Source organism: Acartia tonsa, chromosome 12, assembly GCF_053477335.1.
Source record: "Acartia tonsa isolate MP-2025a chromosome 12, ASM5347733v1, whole genome shotgun sequence".
NCBI classification, from domain to species: Eukaryota; Metazoa; Arthropoda; class Copepoda; order Calanoida; family Acartiidae; genus Acartia; species Acartia tonsa.
In genome coordinates, this window is record NC_137271.1 from 16,727,580 (window position 1) to 16,747,175 (window position 19,596).

General features: G+C 29.2%; 1 protein-coding gene and 1 long non-coding RNA gene across 2 annotated transcripts; both read right to left on the minus strand.

Moving 5' to 3' along the window:
• Positions 1-2,066: 2,066 nt before the first annotated feature.
• LOC145334502 (phenoloxidase-activating factor 2-like) lies at positions 2,067-12,041 on the minus strand. Its single transcript, XM_080179968.1, has 28 exons — positions 11,891-12,041; positions 11,721-11,779; positions 11,521-11,568; positions 11,193-11,235; positions 10,963-11,033; positions 10,624-10,674; positions 10,420-10,497; positions 10,299-10,318; positions 10,145-10,190; positions 10,008-10,035; positions 9,703-9,761; positions 9,597-9,625; positions 9,447-9,508; positions 9,292-9,338; positions 9,141-9,192; positions 8,971-9,053; positions 8,757-8,825; positions 8,608-8,679; positions 8,467-8,532; positions 8,205-8,271; positions 7,655-7,714; positions 6,947-6,992; positions 4,156-4,177; positions 3,806-3,868; positions 3,669-3,692; positions 3,112-3,152; positions 2,701-2,786; positions 2,067-2,209 (listed from the first exon to the last, which is right to left on the minus strand). Exons 1-28 carry the CDS (start codon positions 11,900-11,902, stop codon positions 2,189-2,191), a joined length of 1,425 nt encoding a protein of 474 aa, XP_080036094.1. The 5' UTR covers positions 11,903-12,041; the 3' UTR covers positions 2,067-2,188.
• A 548-nt stretch (positions 12,042-12,589) lies between these two features.
• LOC145333756 (uncharacterized) lies at positions 12,590-19,596 on the minus strand. The gene is made up of 4 exons (XR_013884593.1): positions 19,574-19,596; positions 16,255-16,291; positions 12,989-13,022; positions 12,590-12,692 (listed from the first exon to the last, which is right to left on the minus strand). It is a non-coding gene; the product is annotated as an uncharacterized LOC145333756 (long non-coding RNA).

Genomic DNA, 19,596 nt, shown 5'->3' on the forward strand with positions numbered 1-19,596 from the left:
TAATCAGTCAGACACTATTACTGTGTTCCAAAATTTCCCCTGTCAATATATCCACGTATATTCTGTATCATTGCTATGATATTTACTTTTAAAACTTGTTTTAGAAATAATCACGAATCCTAGAGCATCTACTCTTTAACTCATTATTCCTTCCCTAATACTAAATCTATGTACTAGAAAGCTTCCCTGTAAAAAAAGAAGCATGTCGGTCCTGTGGTTAGGAATATCTTAATCTCAGAAAGACACACACATACAGATATGAAAAAGATACATCCTGTTACTTTACTATACTACTAGCGGCTACGCCCCTATAGGCCTCTAGGGGCACTTAAAGAGAGTGGGGGGGGGGGGGTTGGGGGTGTCCCACCCCCCAAGAAAATAGTTATAAACTTTCCCGGGACCTATGAGAAGCTACCCTGTTAAGGAGAACCCGAACGGTTTAGCGGTTAGCGAGATCCTTCGGTACAAACAAACACATAAACACACACATCCTGTTACTTTATTATAAGGATACTTGTTTTCCCTGTTTTGTTTTTAACATTTCTGTTTTTTTGGATGTTTCGCTACTTATGAAAAAAGTAATTCTAGTTTATTTTTAGATTGTAATTGATTTGCTTCTTATAGGAGTTTCTTTTCTAGTGGCGGAGCTACTCTATAATTAGATTTTCCCTTATGTCCGCCTGTCAGTCCGAAACACTTGGGGATAAGTTATTTTCAGATTCCCTATATCAATGTTTATTTAGTACATAATTCACTTTGTTCGCCTGTCTGTCAGACACAGGGGCGTCCAAGCTTTTTATTTTTTTTTTTGGGGGGGGGGAGTAATTCGTTTTTTTTGGGGGGGGTATTTACCCCCGAAAATTGTTTGGGGGGGTAAATACCCCCTCTTAAATTTCTACGGCACCCCCAAATTCGTTTGGGGAATCACCCCATTACCCCCCCTCCCCCATTTGGACGTCTATGGTCAGACAGGCTACAAAAATATAAATATTCTTTCATTTTTTGTGCTTATGTATACAAGTCAACCTTGTAAGATTCTATTTGCCTTTATTTCCAATTTAATAGTAAGTTTAATCCTATTTAAAACTTATTTAAATCAGATGGAAGGGAACGAACAATAACTCTTGTAGAGTGTCAGGACTTGTTATTATTCATTTGTAAGTCTAAACAAAATGATACATTTGTTGCAAAATAGCGTAAATACAGAATACAGTAAAAAAACCATAAAACTTTCATTTTTATCATTTGATTATAGAGATGCCTCGCTTATAACATTGTACTTTGTTTTCTTAGGAATCATTATTTAGAAAATGAGATGCAAAAATCATACAAAAAGTAGCTGTCTGAAAAGTTAAAATTTGGCGTGTTTTAAATACAAGTATAGACTTAATGGTAACGATTATAGATTCGTTACGCTTGTATAGAATAAAAAAGCTTCGCTTTCATAAATTTTTTGGACTTGAGCAACTTTACTATATTCAAAGTAATGAATCGATTTCTGAATTCAATGTCAAAAATGATTTATCATTATTTATAAGAATAATAGTATTTCTTTCAGGGATCTCAAAGGATAAGACGATGGCCGATAAATTGATGTACATCCCCTAGGATGATACACAAAATTTTATCTTCTTTAGATTACAATTATTGGTTGAAATGTTTGGACACTCAACTTAATGAATCAACCAATTATAATAAATCATTTAAAGTCTCCAAAGTTTTTAATAAGAAAACGTTATCTAAAACTTTGGGAATATTCTGGGATACTTCTTCCTGATTTTTTAATAGTTATTTCTCGCATCGTATTATAAACGGCTTTCCGCGGATATAGATTGACAATTATGAGATTAAAACTAGTTTTTTTAGCCCCGACTAAAAAAACTGGTTTTAATCTTATGATTGTACATTTCTATATTCGTAGAAAGCTGGATATAATACGATGCTAGACATAGTTTTTTTGTATGGATGAGAACTGGTTCCTATCCACCGGATTCGAATAAATACGAGAAAACCCATTATTACATAACAAATTACTTGTCTGGAAAAAGATACTTATAGACAACAAATTCATAAAAATACTTTATTTCTGTTATATTACACATTTACATAAAAAAATACTCATATACATATGTTTAATACTTGGTTATATTTTCTCCACAAAGTTTTCTTTCTAGATCTGTCAAATCCATCAGTTATAGTTTACTTCACACTAAAAATAACATCATATATCATTTTATGAATTTTTAAACTTGTATTCTATCCCTAGATCTCTTTTTCATGAAATTATTTAAGCTAATTAATTCAAAGATATATCTAGATACAAAAATTTCATTGATTAATTAAAGAAATTTAGAATCAGTCTGTTAGTTACACATGAAACAAGAATGACAACATTAATAAGTCGCGATGCCCATATAACGGACAAACGGGCAAATAATTATAAAAATATTTTGTGAGAAGGTTTACTGTAAAGAAAAAACATATGTTTTAACCGGTTCGGAAGGTTTTAGGCTACAGACAGACATCCTTTTACTTTGATATGTACTAGCGGATGCGCCCCTAGCATATAGGGGCACTATATTCAAAGTAATATGGAAACACCCTAAAACCATACCCAGACTTTTCTTTTTTAAAAGTGAAATAACCTAAAACCATCGTAGGACTACTTTATATAATAGGATAAGGATATAACTTTTATACCTGACAGTACAGTTTTGGTCTGGCTCTTAACCACTCCCCACAATCCCTGCTTGATAAACTGTTAACACTCTGCACGACTACATCACTCCTATAAATAGTCAATAAAAATCATCTCAATGGATGCAAGCTTTGCTTAGTAATGCATGGAGACAAATAAGTTTTAAGGAGCCTGGACATCTGTTGTAAACTATGATCTAAAGATTTCAAAGTCATACATTAAAAAAAAACAGAGCAATACTTTAACAGAAATAATGTACTATAGGCCCAGGCTAACAAGACTAGCATTTATTTTAATAATTATGGAAGATTGCCTTATATAATTCCTAGTATGGCTGAGAAAGAGTTTTAATCCAGCGGATATGAAACGGTTTCAAAGTCATATTTGAAAAATCTTTCAAATGAAAATAACTTTCCTGCAATTTGAAGCTTGTCTAACATCAAAACCATCAATACTGAATTCAAATAAATGATATTTCTTTAAAAGGCATAGCATGTTCTATAAAGCTTTGTACCCCTCACACGGCCTGTCTGCAATTAATTACATGTAACGCCTTACTTTAAGATTTTCACTGAAGAAAATCTTTAAAACTAGAGTGTAATTAATTGATCCTCTTGCTTTATACCTTCTTCCGTGTAATTTTCTTTATTTATATACTGTACTACGTTGGGCCAAATGTTGCCTTTTTTGTGTATGTTTGGTACTGGCTAAACTCTGATTTGAATATGGAGAATTTGTTGTCTGATCCTCAAGATTCAGAGCATACAATTTAAAATTTATTTCGTCTATCAGTCTGTTTTAATGTCATAGAGGACATTATATTTCTTTAACGATAAACTAATATTTTTTACATTCAAAGCATGTTCTACAAACTATACAATCCCTTACTTTAGAAAAAAATAATAAGAAGTTAATGATACAATAATAGATGTGTAAGTACACAACTATATTGTCATAAACATCATTTTTCCTGGCTATTTCTAATTCTCCAATTCTAAAAGAAAAAATTATTATTTTATGATTGAAAAATATAATATTTTTAAATCTAATTTATGATAGTTGAGTGTTATCATGAATTTTGTTTTAAATATTTACTATATTACTTACTTAGGCATCACTGCTTGGCAAGACATAACCCAATCAATCCAGCACATTTCGGGAGCTACAGCACTATAGCAACACAATTCAACTTTCGCAATGCAATGTAGTAATTAAAGAACTGCTTTATTTTTAAAAATATAATTTATTGAAAATTAACTAAAGTATTTTGTGACATAAATTAAATGCCAATGCAATTTTAAGGATAAGAACCTAAAGATTTAAACATGTTACTATAAAAACTTTAAAAATCATTTACATTAAAAAGCAAATCTGCAAGTCATAATAAGATTACTGTGATATCATAATTTTTTTTATTAAAGTGAATTGTAAAAAAATATAAAAAGTGAAAGTGTTGCCTGTATATTGATGGAATACCCACTACAAAAATAAAAAAAAATAGTAAAAGGGTAGTTTCACGAAAGACATTTGAACTTAATTTAGTGAACCGCATATTTTTTCCTGGTTAATTGGTTAAACTACATTTATATGGCATATGTTCTAAAGAATTTCAATTTTCTACCACGTAGTTTTAAAATATCAAGACTTGAAAATCGTCATTTTAAATTGCATATATCACAAAAAGACGATTTTCAAGTCTTGATATTTTCAAAACTACGTGGTAGAAAATTGAAATTCTTTCAAATATATGGCATTTAAATATAGTTAAACCCATTAACTAGCAAAAAATATGCTGTTCACTAAATTAGGTTCAAATTCATGGAGTGGGGACAAAACACCTAATTTAAAAATGCCTAACTAAAAATGCCTAACTAAAAACACCGAAGTTTAAAAATACCTAATGTTGAAAACACCTACGTTAAAAACGCCTAATTTAAAAACACCTAATTTATAAATGCCTAATTTAAAAACGCCTAACTAAAAATGCCTAACTAAAAATACCTAATTTTAAAAATGCCTAATTTAAAAATACCTAATTCTAAACTATCTAAACGCCTAATTTATAAATGCCTAATTCTAAATTATATAATTTTTTCACTAAAATACCTAAAATTTTGATAACATTAATACAATTGGCTAATGATTCTTGCTGAAGGAGCTCGATAATCGATGAACCAATGTGATTCATCTTTACAATGAAGCTTCCCATTGGTCATGGGAATGTTTATAAGGCTTTTGGGGAGGTTACCAACACCTTCCAATGAGAAATCACCCTTTAAAAAAATTCCTCTCCCCCCCCCCTTTTTTTTATATCTCTTCAATCGTTCTTTATTAAACTAGAATTAAAATGGGGGATGGTCAACTACCACCCCCCAAAAAAATCAACCTACTCTTACCTTTCCCTATATTACCCCTGACTGACCATCCCCTTGACAAGTTTGTAAAGCGACGCTACGGCTACTTAGGTTAGGGAAGAAACCAATAAAAAATAAAAATGAATTTGTTTTCTTTGTCCTTCAACCTTTGATTTTACTAATTAATTTATTTCTCACGTGAGGTGCCACAAACTAATCATAATTTTTTTTTATAATCACTCTTTGTTAAAGTCAGTTTAGTCGACATAAACATTGAAATTGCAAATTAACAGTTTTGACAGGGGTTTTCATCATTAAAAGTTTTTAGTTTTTCTTTCTGTCTATTAATTTTGAAGGAAGTCCCCTCAAAATTCCTTCAATTGTATACATTACTCCTCCTTTGATTCTCCCACATTTATTATTGATTTTATTTCATAACTCACAGGTGTATGCTTATTTTAGATCTTCATATGTCAAGGATAAAGGATAGTTTAAATTCGTTGTTAGGAAATAAAACATTTTTTGTAGGGGAAACAAGACAGGTTCTTAGGTATTCTGTGAAATCATGAATTGATTCATATTATAGACAATTTTCCAGGAATAATAAAATAAAAATCTAAAATCAATGTAAGTTTAGGGCCATCTCAAGTAAAATTATCACCTCAGAGCCAATAAAACATAAATTTATCTAATAGTTTATCATTTAACTATCCACAAAAAAATTATCTTTGATAATATTATGATGCGATAAATAAATTTTAGATATTTTTCTATTAGACGTGTAAACAAAATATGAGTTCATTTAATTTATCAAAGTTTTAGGTTATAATACCAAAATTTCAATAATGATTTTGATTCACATATATATTCTTTTATGTTCCCCCAAAAAAGGAAATTAATTTATTAGATATTTTTAAAAATCTATTTAAAAAATGTATCCAACAATTTTTTTTGCAATTGTGTCTTATTCGTGTGCAAATTAAGTAAACCATTCATACATCAAAACAATATTTAAATTTTAGGAGATTCATATTTAAATTTTTATAATAATTTTTTTTGTTTATGACAATAAATGATATGAAGAACTCTCTTTTTAATGTAAAGAAACTTTTTCATTATTAGCAGCCTAATGATTAGAAACTAATGATAATTAATTTTAAAAAGGGATGCTTATTAAGTAGCTAATAATTAAAAGATCATAGGTCTTGGTAAGGTTTATAACTATTTTTGGAGAGATTAACACCACCTTCCAAAAAGAATTTTCTACTTAATTTTTCTATTTCAAACTAAATTTTGAAATTGTGGAGGGAGGGTTGTAACCCCCCCCCCCCCCCACCCCAAGACTAAATTGAATTCCCCTCCGCACTGCAATAGCCCCTAGAGGTCTCTAGGGGGCGTAGCCACCAGTTTAATATATTTAACAATAGTTTTAAGATATGCTTAAAATTAGGTTTTTTTAAATTAGGTATTTTAAAATTAGGTATTTTTAAACTTAGGTATTTATAGTTAGGTATTTATAAAATTAGGCATTTTTAAAATTAGGTGTTTTGTCACATTAGGCATTTTTAAAATTAGGCATTTTTAAATTAGACATTTTTATATTAGGTATTTATAAATTAGGTGTTTTGTCACATTAGACATTTATAAAATTAGGCATTTTTAAATTAGGTATTTTTAAATTAGGTGTTTTGTCCCCACTCCCAAATTCATTTCTTGAAACTACCCCTTTGCAAAAGATTCTTTTTAAAAAGTAAAATCTTGCATGCAGATGGACAAATTGGACTTTAATCTGTATGAATAAGCTTTCATAATTATTTTATTGTGACAAATTAATACATTTACTTAAAGAAGGACAAACTGTTGTTTTTAAAACCAAGCTTGTATAGAAACATACCTTCTCCACAGCCAAATCCAAAGGCCACAGCTCCAACTTGGACCCACTATTTAATTAAAACATATTTCACTGAATTGAAACAAATAATAATAATATAATAATAATGTTTATTTGGTGCTGCCAGGTACCCCCTAGCTTTGGAGATAGCACAAATAAGTTTTAGTTCCAAGTTTTTAAAAAAATAAAATAACTTTGTCAGGTTCGGAATAAGTAGCATTACTTTATTTTCAGTTATCTTTATTAATGATTGCCAAAATTCATAATTTGTTTTTTAAATAGCATTGCTAAAATGATCATAAAATAAATACTGATAACAAAAACATTAGAACCAGGGTGCGGGAGCCGTATAATTTTGATGCGGCTCCGGCTCCGGCTCCTACCTTAAAATTAATATATAAATTTTTTTTTCATTATTGAATTTGATAAAATAAAATAAATAATATAAAATATTTTGCTTTTATTTGATTAAAGCTATATAAAAGTAGAAGGATGTGTGTCTATTTGTTAAGTAACAATAGTTTTTCAGTTTATTATATGGAAATAGACCGTTGCCAAATTATAATATTACTTTAAAAAATCATTTTAAGCTAGTCCGGAGCCGGAGCCGTTTTTAACGAAAAATACGGCTCCGGATCCGGCTCCGGCTCCACCAAAAATGTTGCTGCTCCCGGCTCCGGCTCCAGAACACTGATTAGAACATTAACTTACTTTGTTATTAACCTTACAAACATGTGGAGATCCACCATCTCCTCTGCATGTATCAGCAATCTATAAAAAAAAAAAAAATAATATTTGTGTTACTCAAACTAATTAGGTTTATAGGGTGTAAAGAATTAAACAGCCAAATCAGTAATTGATTATCTGCTACATATAAGTTAAAACTTTTAATAAATCATTTGCAAGTTTCGGATTCCACTACTAATAACTAGTAGAGTTTACTACTGCAGTTTTAATTAGCTTCTAGTGGTACTTTGAATGATTTTTTTTATATTTAAAATATGTATATAATTAGAGAAATAATTGGTTTGTGTTTCGTTCAAGTCTCTTTTTCGGGAGGGGTAATTTTTCCCTGGGGGCGATTTCTCTTGGGAGGGTGGTGGTACCCTCCCCCAAAATAGTTATAAACTTTCCCGGGACCTATGAGAAGCTACCCTGTTAAGGAGAACCCGATCAGTTCAGCGGTTAGCGAGATCCTTTGGTACAAACACACAGACATCCTGTTACTTTAGTATAAGGATTTTAGTTGCAAAAATCTTACCCCTTCCCCTCCAACACACATCCAATCATCATAGACAACAAAGGTTTTACTTGGATTGTTGCTGAATCTATTTTGATTTAAAAATTATTGAAGTTGTATTATTAACTGTAAATTGTCTGTTAATTTATCTATGACAAAACAACAAAAAAACAGTTATGACCAAGAAGCTTAAGATCACTACTAGTTGGTCATAACTTGCTCTTCAATTGAAATATATCTGTTAATTTTTACAATAATGATTATTTTTTAAAATAATAGTTTCCTTTCTACGTTTTGATTTACAGTTCTGCTACAGCTTGTACTATCTACAACAGGCAATTTCACTTTTCTGAAAAGTTAAAAAATATTTTATTAGTAAAGTTCATTCAAGTTTTTAGATTCATTTTTAAAGAATTGAACTTACTTTAAAAAGTCACTGTAAACTGGAGAATCATATTTATCAGCTCCCCACCCTGAGGAATAACACTCTCTTGATCTAAATTGAATGAATAAGTGAAAAATATAACAACTAGGATGATAATCAATTTAATATTTATAATTGTTCATATTTACCCAGTAAATGAATCTGATGGGCTAGGCAAACACACTGGGCTGATATGGTTCACATAGTTAAATGGATCTCTAAATACCATATAGAAATATTGTAAAGTTAATTAGAATTCAAATATTTTTTAAATTAGGTCAAATTGAAATAATTCATAAAATCAATTATAATTTAAAAACCTGGAAATACAGTTCTAATAAGCTAAGAATAAACAATTCTTACTTGACAATAAGTATAGCAATGTTGTGTGTCAAAAGTGTAGGGTTATACTCTGGATGTATTACAACATCTGTCACAGTCCGGTCCTGAAATTAATGAATACTTTTAAAATTTGCAAAAAAATTAGTTTTTATATTCTAATATATTTTGAAGTAAATGAAATATTACTTTACCTGGGGGTCAGGAAGATTTGCTTCATTGTTTTTAACATTCAAAACTCCACACCTTTAATCACAACAAATTGGTTAAAATAATGATTTCTAACATGAGTTAACATACTCAAATAATTGCTATTATATTATTAAAAAATAAAAGAAATATAACCTTACGCCTAATGCTTCATTTCTGATATCAAGGGTCTTATCTGATTTCTAAAAAGTTTTCCAAAAAATAGTCATTAATATTTTAAACTGTACAATAAAAAAACTCAAAAAGTAAAAAGTAAAAAGATTAAATACAATTAAATTCAGAAAAAGTACCATATAGTAAAGTTTAGTTGCTGTGGTGAGTACAATATTCCTTCCAATCAATGATGCTCCTCCTAATAAATTTGGTAACAAATTATTTACAAAAAATTACCGATTAATTTAATTTTAGGTGATTTTTACAATTTTAGATTATAATGTTACCTCTAAACTCTTCAAAACTACCTCTCTTACTAAAATTATTTAAAGAAATCATTAACATTTATATTTCAAAAGCTATAAGAACATTTAAATCCTTTTTAATTAAGACCTGTAAAATAGACACATGTGAGGAAATTCTCCAATTTGAGCTGCATAATCTTCTAATACCTGCAAAAGAATGATTTAATAAATTATATTACCAAAAAATTGATCTTATTGTATTTAACCATACTGGTTCATAATTCAATTTAGATTGTTTTGTTTACAGGTTACAGGCAGGTTAAAATGTTAAAATGGATAATTTATGATCACTCTTAATTAAGGATCTAATTTTATCTAATATAATTATTAAATAAACTATTTATGATAAAATTTGTCATTTAATTAAATTAACACTGCTAATGATAAACCAACCTTTCCTGAGAGATCACTGTCAATAATTCTGAAAAAAGGACATATAAAGAAATTACTTGCTCTGTATGAGTTATTTAAAAAGTATTCAAAGTAAATAGAAAATAATATTAAAATAAATCTTATCCTAAATATTTTACCCGGGACCATTCACACCAGATATTCTCCCACAACCCGAGGAAGGTTCTAGTAAAAGATTTGATTTTAAAGTTATTATTGAGTTATTTAAAATTAAATAATATTAATCTTATAAAAAATACAATATATGAAGAAAATTATAAAAAAAACATTTACCTGTATCAACACACTTGGTTCTTTAAAAAAATGATAAATTATTTAAGGAAAAATGGTAGAAATAATAATGTTTAGATTTAGTAAAATAATTTTTAAAAAAATATGTGTTTAAGAAACATACCTTGGCTCTTTTGCTTTTCTACAACATGTTAGATGGTTAGGACATGTTTTATCTGCCAAATCTATGTTTCCAACATTTCTAGTTAAATATATTAATTATGGCATTTTCTCTACAATTATAAAAAAAACTATTAAATAATCATATCTTGTACATATATTTTAAAATTAAATTTGATTACTTCAAAACAGTTCAATGTCTGAGTACCTGTAGCACTGGTCTTTGGCATTGTAAATATCTACACTTCCACCAGTATTACTTAAAATTTTAATTAATAAGGTATGATCTAAACTGGATGCTGCTCAAGTCAAACAATGTACTCTTCTTTTAAATGTATTAGAAAATAAGAAATCTAAGTGTAAAGTCATAAAAATGCATAAATAGATTGATTAAAACAAGATTATCATAGATAATATGTTATCTGTAAAAAGATATTTTTAATTGTTCTAAAATGATCTAACCAGAGCTCAATTTTTGATATACTTTATGATTTAAATTTGTTTTTACTGAAATTGATTGTGTTAAATAAAATGTAAAAATTCTTACTCGCAAAGATACCTCTCCACACACTCATAGTTTTGGCCAAGATCTTCACATTTTCGGGTACAGTTACATCCCTATAAAAAGTAGCTCACAAACAAAATATGAATTTTTCTTATTTATTGAAACATTCTAAATTTTTAAAAAACATGTTTACTTTCTGATGTCAATGAGTATCTTAATTTATATATATACATATTGAATAAAACATGAGTTGTAAAAAACAATAGAAGAACCTGTTGAGCACCACTGACAACTCTTATATCAAAATCATCAGCACTGTTAATCAAATGACAAGATTTTGGTTTTTATATAAAATCTGCTTCCCTCTCTTAAAAACATAAATACAATTCTACCCTTTTATTTAAAAATTATGGTATTAGGAATGTTAAAGTATACTCTATTTTTTTTCAATCAATACTTAGGTTAGAATATTTTTATGCTTTGGTTTTTTTCTATTTCAATTTTTTTTCAATACTTCCATATTTAAAAGTAAAGTTCATTAAAAGAATGTATGTAGCTAAAGTATGTAATGCTGAAAAAAATAAACCATCATTTAATTTCCTAGCAACTCTTAAACAACAATCATCTTCTTCATCAGCACTGATACATCTAAATAAACAAAAAAATAATTATAAAACTCATCAGAAAATATGTAAGAAATTATATAGATGAAATTTAGAATGGTAAATTTCTAGATTCTGATTTAAATTTTTGTTGATTTTCTTAATATTTTGTTAGATTCATAAATAATATATTCAAACCTGACTTCTCCCCTTTGTAAAATTCTTTCTTCTCCTCTTTTACAATCATGTAATATATGCTAAAAGCAGTTTTGAAATAAAACAATTATTTTTTTTAAATTCATAGTGAATTAAAATTTATTAAAAATAAAAATATAAAATTAATTAAATATTAAAATAAAAATATGAACCTGCTGAGTCATTGTTTGGCATTTATCTAATTGTATATCAAATAATCTGTCCTGTAGTGAAATTTACACTCTTTGTATGTAGAATTAAATACCTAATATGTCTAGATTTTATAATAATTGCAAGGGCGTCAAAGCTTTTTTTTTGAGGGGGGGGGATACAATTTTTTAGGGGGGTAATTTGTATTTGGAGAGGGGGGTAATTAACCCCCTCCCCTGAAATATGTTAGGAGGGGTAAATATTTAGTGAAATGTTTTATTAAGTTGATTCATCTCTTTTATGGATGCTTTACAATAATTTTTGTTTTAATTGTTTTTTCTTAATAGACATTGTTTAGACACACCTAGTGCATTGTTTACTTGAAAGGTCATTACAAACCATAAAATGTATTTTTTGTGCTGTCTCAGAACTATTATAATCTGGTGGAACAATAAAGTATTTGATCAAGAGCATCCAAGCTTTTTAATTTTGGGGGCGGTAACAAATCTTTTTAGTGAAATTAAAAATGCGCGGGAAAGGGGGGGGGGGGGTAAAATAAAAGAAATTTCTAAAAATTTTGGGGGTGTCTACAACACCCACAAATTCATTTATTTTTGGGTCCCAGAATCTATGTATATATTTGGAAGTTTTTTGAAGTTTCATAAATTTAAAATTATCATCATTTATGAAATTTAGAAGGAATTTTTTCCTAGGAGAACATTTATAAGTAAATCTAAATTAATTGAAAGTGTAAATTCCCCGTCCACTGTCAGGTATGCATTTTTTCAAATAAACACTATACACTTCGTTAAGGAAACCACCACACTGAAATTGTGTAAAAATTTATATTGGATTTTACCCACTCAATCCATCCTTCACACAATAAAAAAAATTATGGAAGGCCTAACCCCTACTGAAAGACTAAAACATTTTTAATTTGCAATACTCCTTGGTTATTAGTTAAAGCCTTTATTTTTACAAATCAGGTAATTTTTTTGTCAATTTTATAAATCAGAATTTGAGTTTTTATTAACCCAAAAAAATCAGGAGATTTAATTACCCTCATAAATAGTTGTCAATACTATAAAAATATTTGTAAGGAAGTTTTTTTTCATATTTACCTCTTGTTGACCATTGGAAGGAATAACTCCAATACTGCAATATGAATAAGTTTAACATTTTAAAACTTGCAAAAATTTTATTTTAGAAATTAATATTCAATTGATGCAAACCTGGCAGGGTCATACAGGTAAAGAGCAAAAATATTTTGTTTGCCTTAAACTAAACATTTTAAGTTACCAAATACTAAAATATCCTATACTTTTACATACCAATATGAAATTTAAGTGTTTAAGTCAATTTCAGGGTCCAGGTATGATCCTGCAGGTCCTGATCCATCAGAAATCTTTAAACAGCTCTTGAGACCTATAGGCTTCAAATTTTAAACATATTCTTTTCTAACAAGTATGTATGACCTACTGAAATTATATGAAAATCTGCCGCCGTTTTCCCGCCGATCGCCGCTGCTGAAATTTATATTTTGAGATTTCTAATCTAAAGTTTACATACAGATAAGCCTATTTCTTATTTATTTTCTGTGTGTAAATGTAGGGAGGGAGGGGACAATAGGCTGTTTATTTAAATAGTCCCCAAATTCACAAAATAGCGTTTTCTTATTTGTAGGCATAACATTTTGTGGGACTTTTATTGAATTTTGATTGGTTGGTTTATTAGTTGAGTGTCCAAACGTTTCAATCACTAATTGTAATTTATAGAAGGGGCAATTTTGTGTATCAGCATTGGGAATGTACATTAATTTTTCGGCCTTTTTCTAATCCCTATAATCCCTAACTTTCATTTTATTTTCAATTTACTTGAAAGGAAGCATTTTCTAACTTAAACAATACAAATTCTACTTGTCTTTTTTTAATAAGTATGAGGGCACCTTTGGAAAAAGGTTGCTTAATATAAGGGTGAAGTAAATAATGCTAATTAAATAAGAATATATATTTGAACTAGGAAACCACATAAAATTTTTTAAACTTCTAGCTTTAATGGGTTCAGATGTGGATATTAGTAAGGCACCCCCCCCCCCCCAATAAAAAAAGATATAATGGTTCAGATAAGAGCCTAGACATTTAGGGATAATCTTTATTTAAAACTTTTCTTTACTTTTAGTTTAATTGAATATGTGTTGGAAATAAGTAGAAAAATAAATTACTTTTATATCTTAAAAAATTGTTATTTTTTGATAGACCAAGTGTCTTTGGGGCTTAAAAAAACAAACTTCGCATAGTTTCGCATACACAGGGTAAAGTTCTCTGATATTATACATACATCTAATATCACCATGTAAGAGGATTTGCTTGGACTTTTTTGGTCTTAAAAGATCTGGAACCAAACGTAAAAATTTCATTAGAAGAAAATTGTTTATTCTACAGAAATCGGGTATGCTAAGAAAACATAGAGAAAAAAATAAAAGAGAGGAATCGAAGCAACTAGAAGACGAAAATAGGCAGTGGGCCTAGAGGCCTACTCAGCGCTGTTGCCGCGCTAAAATTTATTGCTATTCCACTACTTTTCAAATGGGAGGATTAAAAATTATTAAAAAACATATTTTTTTACTTTTTACTATTTTCATATTTAGGGCAAGAATATTAGATTAGATATTTTCGTTTTAATGTTTTAATTAAAAATTACATAGAATTTTATTTTTATTTAAAAAAATTTGCTCATGAAAGATGAATCCTTCTATTTCTAAAAAGGGGGAAATTTTTTTCATAATGAACATTCAGCTGATTCTGACCGCCCACGGCTGTTTGCTAAATATCGCTTTTCTTTTTATTCACATTATTATTTATGATTGACTTACAAAAAGCCCTGGGCGGCTTTTGATTTTCGTCTGCTTCTAAATTTAGGGATGGGGAAGTAGTATTTTACCATGAAAAAGGGGTGAGTATTCATCCTCTTATCCTTTTTCCTTATGTAAGAAAACCACCTACAATTACAACAAAAAATGACAATTTGACTACTTTTAAAGGCTAAGCGTATAAATTATTACGTACTGATTCCAAAAATATATAATACTTAAAAATAGCTTTAAAAATAAAGGGTCCACATTGATTTGAAATGTAGTTTAGTTGACCTTAAAAATAGTTGTTTACAATGATGAAAAGGAACTTAATTCCATACCTCTGATATAATTACACATAAAATTCTTATTTTTCATAGTAAAGAGCTAATTCTTTCGGCTTTATTTCCAAAAACTTGTGTATATTACTAAACAATTGTTTAAAAGTGTATTTTCCAAAATGTAAAAAACGATTTTTTGTCACCCGTGGAACATAGTGTGATGGTTAATTAAAGACAGGTTGCTTTATTGCTTAGTTGGGCATGATGAAATTCAGTACTTATAGTGATTAGACAAGTAAAGTATTGTAGATACAAATGTTTTGTTCGAAATTAGTAAAGCCTATAGAAGTAAAGCAAGAAAGAAAATAAAGGAAAAATTATAATAACAAGGATGAAAACATCCATAAAAGCGAAGCACTATAACAGTAGGACAAACGGACATTAACACTTGTATAGTGTCTAAACTGAATAATCAGAATATAAAAGTATAAGAGTCGAAGCAAAATTGTAAGTAAATTTGTTGAAAATCTGCTTGATAAAGGATAATGTTTATGGACATACTTACATTTTAAGGACTTGATTATAGAGTTGCTTTGCTTATAATATTGTTCTTTGTTGTCCCAGGAATCAATAACCAAAAATCAGATCAAACGGATAATTAAATCATATTAAAATTTGTTGTTAAAAAAGTTGAAAAATCAACATGTTTAAAATGAACGTACGGACATTCTGGTAATGATTATAGAGTTACTACGCTTTCTAAATCGTACCTAACTACTACAGGAATCATCATGCAAAGTTTAAAATCGATAGGACAATTCTAACATGCCTAAGTTAACGAATAAAAGCTATCTATCTCGGACGGACGGACGTACGGGCGGACGTACGGACATACTTGCCCTAATTATAGAAAAGCTTCGCTTTCAAAAATTAAGCATAAACATGAAGCACAATATGAAAATATGTCATTTGATTATAAAAAGAAAGGAGAGGTGGAAGTGTGCAATAATTCTTAGAAATCATGAAACCTTTCAGAAATATTAATAAAAATATTTTTGAATTTCTTTTATGCATGACTGATGGACAGACGGACAAAGTACACTTTATGCTCCTTGATAGAGTAAAATTTCACCAAAAATTATAACTGTCTATCTTACAAAGCAGGCTAGAAAATTATATTTCCCCCATAGCGTTATGGTCGGACTGATGGACAAGCAACGTGAATTATAGATTAGTTTCACTACTAAAAATTTACCTTGATAAGAATAAAATCAGAATTAACATTTTTGCTTCTAAAAATAAATGTTATCAGCAATACAAAAAACAAATAAGTTGGATTAACATACATAACACTCATTTCTTATGTAAAAGAAAGTCAATGTGTTAAGGACATTTTTAGTTGAAGACGGTTATAAGAAAGTTATTGTAATTAACTATAATTTTAGCTTTTAAAATACATTTTATGCCACAAGCATCTTTAACGCAAAAGTTTTACTAACACTGTCTGTTGGTTTACTATTTAAAATACATTTTATGCTGTGCAAGCCAAAACAAAGAAAGTTAAATAAATGTAAGATTAAATACTTGAAACCGGTAGCTGATAAAAATCTAAACCTAACTAGAACAGGGAGTAAGGGAGGGGATGATGGGCAATTAATTCAATTCAAGAGTTTTCAAAGGTAGGCCATGAAATCCAGATTAATTCAGAAAATTTGGAGGAAATTGTAAAGGGTGTGTTAATGAAATTTAGAAAACTATAAAATAAAAAATAGTTCTAAGAAAAAAAGCAATCATTTGAAATTAGATTACCAGTATATAAAACTGACGTAACCATTCTGTAATTAATTACTAGAAAAATCTCCCAGGAACTCGTTCAACCCATATTCTTATATTTTAAATGCCACAATACACAAGAATTAAATTTAGGTTGTTAGATTAGGGTTCTTAGATTATTTATTACACAAATATCACAATAACACAATAAAGCTTTTATCTATGAAATGATATTTTTTGGAGAAATTTTTTTTTAAACCAGCCATATCATAACAAATTCTTCCGTCTGCTATATTCAAAACTAACACAGCGAGTAGCGGCATTTCATGTGCTAGTACCCAAATTTAGTTAGAAACCGCTAAATTCTTGCACATTCCCTTTAAGCCAGTACCCAAAGTCTGAGACTCCTAAATTTAAATATTCCATCAATTGCTTCTCCCTTACTCCCTGTAACTAGAAGCAGCGTAAAAACCCTAAATTTTATAGACATTTACAAGGTTGTCAGATCAAATAGGAAGGGATCTTAAAAGTAAATATATGCACCTAATAATCAAATCAAATGATTTTTGCTCAATGAGACAAAAGATTCTATGGTTACACATTTTATTTTGTGTAGTTTAAAAGATTATGATATACGTAAATCATTGATCTAGATGTTTTATTATACATGGAAGTTTTGGTGGCTATTTTTTTCATTTTTTTTTTGGCTACGAAGCACTTCATATTAATCCTCTAGATTCTGGAGGTAGCTTGGAGCCAATTGGTGAGTTTTAACAAGCAGATATTCAATGTCATAAAAACTAAATATATAACTAAAATTAAAAAACCTCATTTGTAGCATGACCGATGGACCTAAGACCTAGTTAATTATATGTATACTGAATGCTTATTAGTTATTAGTATTTTCTAAAAAAAAATTCTTACAGCTAATTTATCATTTTTAATTTTGGAAGTCTCGATAATTTGATGTGAAGACCCTGTTATTTTGCAATAGAATGTAAGCCAGCAACAAGATTTAAAGAAATTTTATTAGGTCCAACATGTAGATTTTTTGCGCACTTTAATTTTAAGTGCACAGCACTTTACAATTATCCGTCTCCCTCACTCAAGACCCATCCGCATGGCTCACTATTTTTTTTAAATCAAGGAAAAAATTGTGGGAAAGTGAAGAAATATATCTCAATAAGGGGGGGTGGGAAGATAAGATCAACTTGGAAATAGCCTAAAACCTGTATCTGTACATAATACACATATGTGCAGATACTCTATAGTAAAGAATTTGAAACTTGCTGAATGCAAAAAAACAAATGTTTTTTTTCATGGCTACGGCTTCATGATAATTTACAACGTTGGTCTGTCGGCAGTAAAATACAAGTTTTCACCAATGGTACCCCATCTAGTACTAGGGATCTTAAATGACACTTGACAAAGTTGATATACATCCCAATGATGATTTACAAAATCTATACGTCTTTACATTGAAATTTTGGTTGAATAGTTCGAGCAACAAAGATCTTTAAAAACTTATTCAGATTTTAAAAATAAACTTTAAGTTTTTCAGCGAACCAAGAATGCGTTGAGAAAACTGTGGGTACCAATTAATTTATGGTCCATTGCCCGCTCGCTCCTTTTCTGATAAAACACACATAAATTGCAACTTAAAAATGAATTAAAGTATAAATATTGATGTCACTAGCCTAATTGTTTATGTCGCCTACCCAAAACCTTTTAAATGCAAGAATTTTTTATTCTTTATCTTATCTTGACTGAACTTCTTCATGGGATTTCGCCTAACATTGAAAACTTACACTCAAAGTCACCGATCTGAACTTTTTGAACTTACTAAATTCAACGAATTTTAGAAAGCCTCTCAACAGGTCAGCCGAATTCTAGTTTCCGATTGTGTACATAGCACCGTCATCCTATCTCAATATTTACTACTAGCTAAAAAAGCTTCAAACTTTCAAAAAAATCAAAATTAAAAAAAAACTAAAATTTTGAATGTATAATGTATAAATCGTTTATACATTATATCGCTTTACCCTTTGACCGAAGTAGCTGAAAATAACTTTTGCAATAGTTGGGTCATCTTTTGTACAACTTCGGAAATAAGGCAAGAAATGGGTAGTCAATTTTCAGTTAATCCCTTCTCAACAACATTATGAATTAGCCAAGGATACAGGCTTGGGACAATAAAAATAAAATTTATTATTTGCTGTCGTTTGGCTTTAAAACAAACTTTGGTATAGTAGTTTCATTTAGGACGTGTGCTTTTTAGAGAAGTTTTTAATCAGTGCGATTCGCGTGCAAGTCCGTTCTGACTTGACAGGAAACTATCTAATAGGAAGTTACGAAAACCAATCGAACAAAATTCATAACGAGATTATTTTAGTTGGTATTACAAAATCGGTGAACCCATAATGAGATAAAGTTTGTCTTTGTTATTTTATTGTTATTATAAAAATCAAAATAATTGCACATTACCCTATCCCTGTATCCCTGGAATAACCCCCCATACCGATAGCCTGATATCTAGTTGCCGAAAGTGTACGCAGTTTCCTGAGTGTTTCCTCATCCTAGCTCAATATTTACTACTAGCTAAAAAAGCTTCAAACTTCAAAAAAAAATCAAAAGTTAAAAAATTCAAATGTATAATGTATAAATCGTTTATACATTCAAATTTAGATTTTTTAAGGGAAGTTTGAAGATTTGTAGCTAGTAGTAAATATTGAGCTAGGATGAGGAAACACCCAGGAAACTGCGTACACTTTCGGCAACTAGATATCAGGCTATCCCCATACCTGTTTAAATATTTAAATTATCG

Excerpts from the sequence above, each read along its gene's own strand:
- LOC145334502 (XM_080179968.1), bottom strand. Across the intron at positions 11,569-11,720 it reads TTACAAAGGGGAGAAGTCAG|ATGTATCAGTGCTGATGAAG; the intron begins GTTTGAATATAT and ends TTGTTTATTTAG. Across the intron at positions 9,339-9,446 it reads CAACTAAACTTTACTATATG|AAATCAGATAAGACCCTTGA; the intron begins GTACTTTTTCTG and ends AAAACTTTTTAG.